Source organism: Pinus tabuliformis, chromosome J, assembly GCF_031772625.1.
Source record: "Pinus tabuliformis cultivar Carrire ecotype Pingquan chromosome J, CPIR1, whole genome shotgun sequence".
Taxonomy (NCBI): Eukaryota; Viridiplantae; Streptophyta; class Pinopsida; order Pinales; family Pinaceae; genus Pinus; species Pinus tabuliformis.
Genome location: NC_142295.1, coordinates 253,359,088 through 253,371,186, shown reverse-complemented (window position 1 = coordinate 253,371,186; position 12,099 = coordinate 253,359,088). Strand labels below are relative to the sequence as shown.

At 34.4% G+C, this 12,099-nt stretch overlaps 1 protein-coding gene across 1 annotated transcript in view; it reads right to left on the bottom strand.

Moving 5' to 3' along the window:
- LOC149226724 (uncharacterized protein At4g15970-like) overlaps nucleotides 1–11,868 on the bottom strand; it is a 32,835-nt gene extending 20,967 nt beyond the window's left edge. Inside the window, exons 1-2 of the mRNA XM_089375358.1 lie at nucleotides 11,418–11,868; nucleotides 10,934–11,320 (exon numbers count right to left, since the gene is read on the bottom strand). Coding sequence (XP_089231484.1) covers nucleotides 10,934–11,320; nucleotides 11,418–11,612 — 582 coding nt within the window. The 5' untranslated portion in view covers nucleotides 11,613–11,868. The remainder of the gene's footprint in view (nucleotides 1–10,933; nucleotides 11,321–11,417) is intronic.
- Between the last annotated feature and the right edge of the window lie 231 nt (nucleotides 11,869–12,099).

The window sequence follows — 12,099 nt, the reverse complement described above, 5'->3', positions numbered from 1 at the left end:
TAGACCATTAAAAAATAACAAACCATTCTTAAACCATACCTTAAAACCCGCTTTCTTTAAAATAAATTCATATTTCCTTTCTAACTTTAAAATATATATATATTTTGTTTCAACAACAAATCTTCTCTCTTTTAAAAAAAAGTTTGTATAATCCCCTTTGAAAAGTCTTTAACGAGAGCCCTTTTAATATAGTCGCTTTGAAAAAAAAACGTTTGACCGCCCCCTTTTTTAAAAGAGAACTATGAACAAAGCCCCTCTTAAAAACATTTGAACGAGGCAATTTTTAAAACAATAACCGTGAAGACTTTGTAGAGAATTACACGTAACCCTTTAAAAAAATACATCTTTTGAAAAACACTTCAAAATTTTAGGGCATATCATAAGCATTTGGCAAATCCGTGGAGGCTTGGAAAAATGAACCTTTCACCTTCGTTACTTTATTTTTAAATGTTGCGTCGTGTTTGCGCACTCCCGATACCAAGCTCACGTGAAAATTTGCGCACTATATTGACGGGTATGTTGCGTGAGTCTTAAAAATTAGACAATTTGATAAGGGTTGGACACTTTTGCGCAATTTCTTCTTTGAGGGGGTGCAAAAGTGACATATTGGGCTTTCTTCACGGATGTACAATTGACACACTTTCTTTTTTTACAGGTGTGAAATTCAAGCTGGTTTTGCACTTTTTCCTTAATCTCGTAGCCATGAACTCAGACGAAACTGATATTACTTGGTAAACCCAAAACATATTGAAACACTGCTCTCTCTAGAGTCTTAGACCTGACAATTCTTTTCATTGCTGCTCTTTTCTTTGCTGCTCTCAAGGAGTCTTGCTCAGGCTACATTCTAATACCATAACAAAGAAGGAAAAAAATAAAGAGAAATAGGATTACTCTTTTCAATATTCTTAAATAGTTATGTAAGATTATTGGAGACATTAACAATAAATGGTTGTAGTGAGAGTGAATTAAAGTGGATTAAGTGAAACTAAACTAAGACACTTGGATAGACAATTTTGACACCTACCATGAAGTTAGAATTATATTTTCCAACAATATAAAAATTTGGATATTTAATTAAAATACAATAAATTTCTATATTAAATAAATATAAAATATTTCAAATTTTAATGTTTGAGGTTTAATTAAAATAATTGTTATATTTGGTTAAACTTTATGGGGATAAGGAGTAATGGTTTAAGGTTGTAAATTTATGATATATATCATTTAAGGATCCTGTGGTATAATTAGTAGAAGAAATGATATTTTTTGTGGTCTATATTCTTTTTCCTTTTTTTTTTTGTATCCGAGGAATTCGTAACTACGACAGTTCTTGTGCTCCTATGATATTGCCACTATAACCCCTGCCACTGCCCTTCTCCGAAGAACCGAGCATGAGTAAAGCAAAGATCAAACCTGTGACCTAGAAGCACAAACTCTCTCAAACTCCTCACAAACTCCCTAGCAATAAAAACTCTACCAAACTCCTCACAAACTCCTTAGCATTACGTTGACTCACCACAAGTCCAAACCGCTAGTCTATTTTATTTAAAAGTAGTGAATTTTAAGAATTATAAATTTAACTTAGTTCCAATAAAAACTCTCTCAAACTCCTTAGCAGTACGTTGACTCACCACAAGTCCAAATCGCTAGTCTATTTTATTTAAAAGTAGTGAATTTTAAGAATTATAAATTTAACTTAGTTCGAGTGAATTTTTTGAAGTGTTGAATTTAATTATATTCAAAAGTGATTTTAAAGATTAAAAAAATTCAATAGGAGAGCTCACTGCTAATTACTTTGACCAAAAATCAAATAACACTTTTTAAAATATACATTATAAAATATATATATATATATATATATATATATATATATTTATCTTTACAATATTTTATTTGGTTTTTCCTATATTTCCTACATTATCTTTTTATTAGACACAATGATTACTTTAATTAAATACATCATGCTTTTTGTCCAGAAAAAAATGATTACTTTAATTAATGCAATGTACTTTTATAAGAGTACCGGTACTCAAGTTGCAGCATCTAGAGTTGTCTGTCATTGACGAGGTACGGACTGGTACTTAACATTAAATTTTCCATCTTGAACAACTTATCAGCAGCAATGAGGATGTGGTTAACAAATTCTCTTTGCCATAGTTTAACTAGCCGAACGAATTGTCTGGAAAATGGAAATTATAGTCATATTTAGAGAAAATATGGCAAGGATTTTGGTAAATCCAAGCTATAGTTGTTAAACTTCAAAATTTTAGTTGTCTCAGATGTTTTTTATGGTACTGAATCCATTTCCACCACCAAAAACACGATTCATACACTATCTCTGGAAGATTTTTTGATATTTTTTTACCCGAATTCCGACCAAATTTGACCGTCCAAGCAATTCCTCCGCCTCATTAGACGACTCCATTTTCCTTTAGCGACGAAATTGTGCACCTATTCCTATACCGTATTCGGAAGTTGGTCGACAATTGCTACGGTCTTCAAGGATTCTTAGCCTTCAACGCACTTAGTGGAGGAACCGGTTCTGGTCTTGGTTCTCTTCTACTGGAACAACTTTCAATGGACTATGGAAAAACATCCAAGCTTGGATTCAGTGTGCATCCATCACCACAGGTCCCAACTCTGGTTATTATGCCAAAAAACAGCATTCTCTCTAAGCGCTATCTTCTGGAACACACCGACGTGGTCGTTCTCTTCAAAAGTGAAGTGATTGATGATATTTTCCGTCATTCTTTGGACATTTAAAGTCCCACATACACAAATATGAACCCACTTGTCTCACATGTCATTTCTTCATTGAACACGTTTGTACATTTTGACGGTTCCATGAATGTCGATGTAACGGAGTTCCAAAAAAATTTGTCCCGTATCCTCGAATCCACTTTATGCTTTTCTCTTGTGCCCTACTAATATCTCAAGAAAAGGCCTACCATGAGCAACTTTCCATGGAAGAAATTACTAAAACTGCATTTGAGTCGTCTTCCACGATGGCTAAGTGCCATCCTTGGCCATAGAAAATACATGTCTTGCTTTGTCACGTACCACGGAGATGTCATGTCGAAGGATGTCAATGTTGGAAGGAATTAATTCCAACTACCCGCCATTATTACAGCCGCTGGATTAATCTAGAATTCAGCAGATGTTATAGTTGCAGTTTTTAGAATTCATTGACAAATAGGCAAGCTTCCTGAAGAAGCCACCGCCCCATCAAACTCCAGAAATTTCTCTATCATGTATAAATACATGTTCAATCATCGAATGAAGGCAAGTTTCTGAGTTCTATGTTTCAATACATGATCTCTGATTTGGTATCAGCGCTGGTGTGAGGTTGAGTTGTGAAGAGCTGTGAGACAGCTCAGTGTGCGCTGATAAACAGTCGTGAGCCTGGGCGACTGAGCCATGAGTGTGGTCACTGAGTTCTGTGTTGAGTCGCTGCAGTCTATGGGAGGAAGCCGAACTGTTGGAGAGACTACAAAGTGCGATTGAGAGAGCTGCTGGAGGTAAAACGTCAAAGTGAGCTTGGAGAATGGCGTGCTGGTGGTGAGCATGCCGAAGGTAGAGAAGTTTGTGTGAATTCTTTCCTGTGTATAGCCAATGTGAGATATTTGTTGCAAAGAAATTTGTTTGAGTTCTTTCCCGTGTTGCAGAGAAGTTTGTTTGTAGCAGATAAAGACTCTGAAGGGCAATCCTGGACGAAGGTGACTGAGTGTGGACGAAGGATTGTGTGCGAGTTTCATTCAGTTTTATAACTGTTATTTCTCATTATGATTTTTTGGTTTTTTTCAATCTACGAAAGGCAGTTCTTTCAAAGAAATCACTAAACAAATCTTAGTTGGAGCCAGTGAACTAATAAATAGCACGTTTGAATAGGCGTTTCTATATAATTGGATTATATGACAATATATGCCTTTGCACAAAAAGAGAACGATGCATATAGGGATGGTGTAGGATGTTCTCTAATGTTCAACATTTACTTCACATGTAGCCGATTGGAACAATTCTTACATGTTGCAAATCTAAACATGGAATAGATCATATGAAGGTCATCACTTACAAAGAGTTTTAAGGTTATGTCTTTTTTGTAAACTTTTATGTAAATGGTGTCGTGAAAAGAATAAAAGGAAGAAGGAAAGGCAACCATATATTGGATAATTTTTTTTTTTTGAGAATTTATAAAAATTAGTAATTTTTTGGTGATTGGTAAGGTGAAAATAAGTAACAATGGCTAATATATTGGCTGAATCTTATATATCTGACTCTAACAAGTTAGATGGTGAAAATTATGCAAATTGGAAGTTTAAGTTGCAGACTTTGATAGAAGGCAACAATACATGGGCGATTGTGTCTGGAGCTGAAGTTAAGCCAATGTACCCTCAAGCCACAGATGCTGCAATTCAAGATTGGGAGCGACGGGAAAACAAAGAAAATGTGCTTTTGCAGATGACGGTTAAGGACAACATTATTCCACACATTAGAGAGTGCAAAACATCCAAGGAGACATGGGACACTCTCAAAAAATTGTATGAGACGAAGACTACAAATCTAATATTGTATTTGAAGAGTAAGCTTCTTTCAATTAAGATGGAAGAAAACGAAAGTGTTAGTGATTTCATTTCTATAATTAAAGATCTAAAGGATAAACTAGGTGACATTGGTGAATCAGTATCTAGTACAGACTTGGTTACTGTGACATTAAGTGGAATGCTTGATGAATATCAAATGTTTATAACTGGTCTTTCAGCTAGAGAGAAGGCTCCTACTTTTGATGAATTGGCAGGTATACTTATGTAGGAAGAAGAATGGAGAAGATGCATTAAACAAAATTCGCTTAATTCAGATTTAGCATTGATGGCCAAAGGGAAGAAGTCCTTCAAAGGTAAATAGTGGGAGAAAAATAAAGGCAAAAAGCCACAGGTAAAATCATTTCAAAGTACCCCTTTTCCAAGGACAAATGCCAAATCAAGTAGAGATGATGTGTGTTATTACTATGGAAAACCTGGTCATTTTGCTAAGAATTGCATGAAAAGGAGGTCTGATCAATTTAAACAAAGAAGGCATTCAGGAAATTATGTTGATAGAGATGAAGCAATTAATCAAGATGTTAGCAATCTTAAATTGTTTGTGTCCAAAGCTGCTTTATCAGCAAAAACTGATGATGATAATGCTTGGTTTATAGATTCTGGTGCATCAATCCATATGTCATGCAAAAGAGATTGGTTTGATACTTATCATGAGATTAATAAGGGAGGACACATCTATTTAGGAGATAATAGATCACATGAAATTAAAGGATATGGTAATATAAGTGTTATGATGCCTAATGGACAAGAAAAATAAATTCAAAATGTGATGTATGTTCCTGGATTAAAGAAGAACTTAATATTAGTCTCTACTATCACAGATCAACATTTAAAAGTCGAATTTGTGAAATCACATTGTTTGGTAAAGGATGTGGAGGACAACTACAAGTTTGTTGCAAAAGGAATGAGAGTTGGAGGCTTATACAAGTTGGATGTAATGAAAAATGGGCATCAAGATTTGGCATCAACAGGCATGTCAATATAGAGCTTTGGCATCAAAGGTATGGGCACTTAGATCATAATGACCTAATGTTACTACGAAGGAAATTGATGGTAGAAGGTCTTCCAATTATTAAGGGTGAACACTTTGAATGTGAAGGTTGTGCACTAGGAAAACAACATAGGGAAGAATTTACTGTGCATGAAAATAGAAGAAAATGTGGAATACTTGAACTGGTGCATACTGATGTATGTGGTCCAATGAAAACTAAGTCACTTGGTGGAGCATATTACTTCCTTATATTTATTGATGATAGCACTAGATACACCTGGGTATACTTCATAAGAAACAAAAGTGAAGTGTTTGAATACTTTAAAGAATTCAAGAATATGGTTGAAAAGCAAACAGGAGAGAACATTAAAATTCTTCGATTAGATAAAGGTGGTGAATACACTTCAGGAGCTTTTATCAAATATTGCAAACAAAATGGAATTATGCAACAATTTACAGTGCCACATACACCTCAACAAAATGGAGTAGCTGAAAGAAATAATAGAACATTAGTTGAATGTGCTCGAAGTATGATAAAAAGTAAAGGACTTTCTAAGAGTTTTTGAGCTGAAGCCATTAATATAGCTGTATATCTTAAAAATAGAAGCCCTACTAAGTATCTTGAGCACAAAACACCATTTGAAGCATTTTATGGCTTTAAACCTAAAGTTAATCATTTAAGTATATTTGGATGCAAGGCCTTTTCTCATATTCCTAAAGAGGATAGGAGAAAGTTAGATGCCAAAGCCATCAAATGTATCTTTATTGGATATTGTACTGATCAAAAACATATAAAATGTATGATCCAAGCACTCACAAGGTCTTTGCAAGTAGTGATGTTATATTTCACGAGCATGTAGATAAACAAATAAATGAAGATGAACATAATACATGGCAGTATTCTTATGAAAACTTTAAGGAAGAAGAAGTTGTGGAATCAACCCAAGAACTAGCACACATGGACATTGCAAAAGACCCATCAAGGGATCAAAGTCCACAAAGAAGTGATAAAGGCACTCCACAGAGAAGAAAAGTAGAAGGTACTCCACAAAGTAACGAACCTCTATGAAGGACAACATGACAGATTCAAGCCCCCATCAGGTATAAAGATTATGCCTTAATGTCTCAAGCAATGACTGTTTTTGAGCCCTTAAATTATGAACAAGACAAAAATCATAAAGAATGCATGGAAGCTATGAAAGAAGAGTATGACTCTATAATAAAAAATGAAACTTGGGAATTAACAGAATTACCTGAAAATAAAGTTCCCATAGGATCAAAATGGTTGTACAAGACAAAATTTAATGCAGATGGTAGCATAGACAAGTATAAGGCAAGATTGGTTGCAAAAGGTTATTCACAAAAAGAAGGTATAGATTATGAAGATACATTTGCTCCGGTTGCAAAAATTAATACAATCAGAATAATGATAGCATTCGAAACTAAATATGATTGGAAACTACATCAATTGGATGTAAAGTCAGCTTTTCTAAATGGTGACTTAAAGGAAGAAATTTATCTTGTTCAACCAGAAGGATTTGTAAAGAAGGGTCAAGAACATCTTGTATGCAAGTTAAAAAAGGCCTTATATGGACTAAAACAGGCCCCTAGATATTGGTATGAGAAAATCGACAAATTCTTTTTCTAGCAAGGATTTAAAAGGAGTAAAAATGATCCTAATTTGTATGTCAAGATAGATAGAAATGGGGATATAGTATTACTTTCTATATATGTTGATGATCTAATAATAACAAGGAGTGCTAATAAATTAATTACAGATATAAAAATGAAGTTATCACAGGAATTCGAGATGAAGGATCTTGGTGAAATGCACTATTGTCTAGGTCTTGAAGTATGGAGAAATGATGGAAGAACCATAATCACACAAAACAAATATACAAATGAAGTACTAAAGAGATTTCATATGAATAAATGTAAAGCAGTGAGTACTCCATTGGAACAAAATATCAAATTAAGAAGTGATGATGGAACAAAAGAGGTGAATGGAACACTGTATCGACAATTAGTGGGAAGTCAGAATTATCTCACTACCACCAGACCAGACATTGCTTATGTAGTAAGCATACTTAGTCAATTCATGGCTAAGCCTCATGAAAGCCATTGGATAGCTGCAAAAAGGGTCCTTCGATACTTAAAGGGAACTATCAATTTTGATATTGAATATACTAATGTTTGTAATGTTGAATTGACAGGTCATTCTGATTCTGATTGGGCTGGAAATCCAGATGATAGGAAATCCACCACTGGATACATCTTCAACATAGGATCAGGAGCCATATCATGGAGCAGCAAGAAACAGGCAACAGTTTCCTTGTCATCAACTGAAGCAGAATATAAAGCATTGTGTAGTAGCACCTGTGAGGCTATATGGCTCAGAAGAATACTTGAAGATGTTGGTGAAGGTCAACAAGAACCTACAGTAATCAGATGTGACAATCAAAGCACCATCAAACTGGGGAACAATCATGTATGTCATGCAAGGTCAAAACATATAGACACACAATATCATTTTGTAAGAGAAAATGTCCAATCAAAAGAAATTTCTCTAATGTACTGTAATACAAATGAGAATGTAGCTGACATATTCACTAAGCCTCTTGGGAAGGAAAAATTTGAGTTTTGTAGAAGTAAGTTATGTGTTGTAGAAAATCAAGATTATATTGTAAGCCTAGCTGAGACTTAGACCAGCAGGCATGTCAATTAAGAATATGTTTATAATGGTTTATATATTTGTTATATGGTTGGAATTAATGGGAAGTGTTGGAAGGAATTAATTCCAACTACCCACCATTATTACAGCCACTGGATTAATCTAGAATTCAGCAGATGTTATAGGTGTAGTTTCTAGAATTCATTGACAAATAGGCAAGCTTCCTGAAGAAGCCACCACCCCATCAAACTCCAGAAATTTCTCTGTCATGTGTAAATACATGTTCAATCATCACGTGAAGGCAAGTTTTTTAGTTCTGTGTTTCAATACATGATCTCTGATTGTCAATGTTGCAGTTGCAACGATTAAGACAAAGAGAATCATCCAGTTTGTCGACTGGTGTCCCCCAGGATTTAAGTGCGGAATCAATTATCACCCTCCAACCATTGTCCCCGGAGGCGATTTTGCCAAGGTTCAGAGAGCCGTGCGCATGATCTCCAACTCAACCAGTGTTGTGCTCCACATATAGATGGAACCCTTTTCTTCTATGTGCCGTGAATGGAAACATGTTTGTCCGTTTTTGGTTTACAGGAGGGGAAGCTGGTTTATGGCATCCAGTGGGTTAAATGTGACATGGCAGACAATGTGGATTACATCTGGAAACATTAATTATTGAAGTAAATTGCTGATGTGCTGGAAATTAAATGCACATATTATTATTATCCTGTCCCAGGCAGTATTACTCATTCGATAGGAGGATTGAATGCTAATTGCTTTGTCATTTGACTAAAACTTTATAAAATATACATTATAAAAAATACATATACTTATCTTTTACAAAATTTTGTTTTGTTTTTCCTATATTTCATTGGTTATATTCTTATTATACAATGATTACTTTAAATTAATGTAATGTACTGTCATAAGAGTACCAGTGCTCAAGTTGTAGCTAGGAATTTATGAAATCATTAAACTGGACATCAATTGTTTGACCATGAAAGATTGAAACGTTTTTAACTTTTTCTCGCTTTCTAAAGCTTAATAACTATTTTCAGAGATAATCTTGTTAAAATTTGCATTAACTAAATCTTAGTTTTATCTCTCCCATATTTATGCTACCATTTCCATTTTGGTACTGCCTTCCATATTTCTTACCGGACTGTGAATTGTATGTCACTGATACATCACGACCTAAACTGAAATGCTACTCCATTTGGCCTCTCATTCTAGAACTATTATATGTCATTTCATTGCATTAGGTTCAGGAGGGAGGACTGAAGCCACAAGAATAATTAAATGGGCCATCATAAATGTCCTCTCACGGTGTCTAACCATTATGGCTTTTGATAGATTATTTTTTTTAAGGTAAGAGAGGTTGCAAAAATAATTAAAAGGTCCATTACTAATGTTCTATGTTGGCATCTCTAGCCAGTGATATTTAAGACAAATTCACATGCCTAAAGAAATCGCTAAGCTTTTTTAAATCCAATTAATAAAATCTAAATATTTCTTGTACTCTCGAGGTAATCCAAATCCAATCAATAAAATAAGATTGCCTGTATTTTGCAATCTTTGGAGTCTTAACTATATTCCTAAAACTTATAATAGTATGCATGTAACATAATCACGACATTTTCATTTAGTAATTTCATGGAATTAATTGTAGTTATTTAATTATGTAATAAATTCAATATTTGGACAATGACATTAAATGTAGCTCTTTGATTGTAACGTGGATGGAAAAAAAATGTGTTTATTGATGGCATTAGGGAATGTATGAAGATCCGCCACTCATGGTAAGAGAATACGCATCATCATAGTAAGAGACAACACCTTTGTTGCAATTTATATAGGGTAATCATCATGGGTTACAAATATCAATTTCAATGGCTAATCTTACATTTATTTTAAATTACTATTTTTCAATTAAAAAAATACCAATTATTATAAACACCAATTGAAAAATATACCAATTATTATAAACTCTATTTTGTTAATATAACTTAGATATAATTAAGGGGAGATGAAGAACATCCTATCAAATATTTCAAAACCTTTGCAACTTTAATTAGTCTGCGATCATCCCATCCAACGATTTGCACCTGTTCAAGCTTTTTTAGCTACTTTGATTCCAACCATTCGTTCAACCCAACAGAGTTAATTCAACAATGATGAGGTGCAGAAAATATGTAGAAATTGCCCAAATACACCAAAACAAAATCTCCTGACTAGAATGAATAGATTATAGTTTTTAAAAACTAAATTTGCACAAACATTGAAATCAAAACCTTACTTTTAAATTGTACAAATTACCAAACAACAAAAATTAAATTCTAAATCTTAAAACTAGCTTGAATTCAATATGTTTACTCTAATTTAACTATAATTAAACTAAACGACAGAACTTACTACTATATAACACTTGTTAAATATTCTACTAAGAAATTTAAACCAAAAAAATCATTTGAAGAAATTATGAAAAATATAAACCTGCCTTTAGCTTGTAAATCAATATGAAATCAGTAATAAAAGCTATTAGAAATTATAAAAAGTTTAAACCTCTCTTTAGCTTGTAAATCGATAGGATTATAAGACATCATAAATCTACGAAATGAGTAATAAATCGCTCTGCCTCTTTAAAAATCCATGATTGAGCAAGATAGATCCACTTACGGAGAAAAGGAAATTGTAACCCGTCTCCAACACCTGGCCGAAGAAGCGCACCCTTCTCCACATCATCTTCAAGTAATTTGGACTCATAAGGGGCATCACGGGTGTGTAATCGACACCCTCTGTCTTCATCAGATAACAATACTTGTGCATCTCCCTGCAGCGCTGTAGTGCCTCGTTATCCGCTGCAACAATGAGAAGATTATGCAGCAAGTGTTCAGTTCCGTTGCCCACTCGAAAACTTTCCATGAACAGATCGAGCATGCTATTATTTTGCGCCCATGCTGCGTTAAGCAACGTGATTATAACAGTCCTGTTTGAGTTCGCAACCTTCGACAGTATTAATTCAAGCTCCACCATATCGCTGGATACTGGAGTACTGTAATTATTCTGCACAGTTATACAGACAAGCCTTATAAATACCGTAACCCTAGAGGGATCTAAGCTAATATAAATTTATAAATATTTTGAGGGATTACAGACTTACATGATGATTTGTAGGTTGGGTACACGACCCTGGCATTTTAAAGGGTTCTTCAGAATTACGCGAAAACGAACTTAACGCAAAGGGATAATTGAACTCTTTCTGGGCCTTCAAAAACCCTAAGTAGATTAATCCTACCAATGTGATACAAACCAAGACCACGTTCACGTTCCTCAGCTTGCTCTGAATGATCGCCATGGAAATATTCCTCGTTTTCTTTCTTTCCAATCTTATTTTAAGCTCCCACACACAAATTCTTGAGAACCAACGTTCAAGATTCTCTGAGGAACAATCTTGTATGAAATACCATGCTGCCTTCAAATTCTCAGATGACCAGGTTCTCTGAGGAACAATCTTGTATGAAATACCATGCTGCCTTCAAATTCTCAGATGACCAGGGAAATTGGCGTTCTGCAAGGAAGTCAGAAAATTAAGGTTGAAAATTAAGGTTCGGCGGTGCATAAAGACCACGGATTGGCAGTGTACAGATAAGGGTGAGAAAAAATAGTGGTCGTTATGAATGGTAGGTTCAGACTTCAAGTTTGACCAGGCTACAATTGACCGTTGGCACCCACAGGAATTGGAAACTTTAACAGCGATGAAAAGCTCTCACAAGCAGGAATCTTTATGGATTTCGGAAATATCTCGAAATCATATTGTTAGAAGATAAGCTCACGCAATTAAC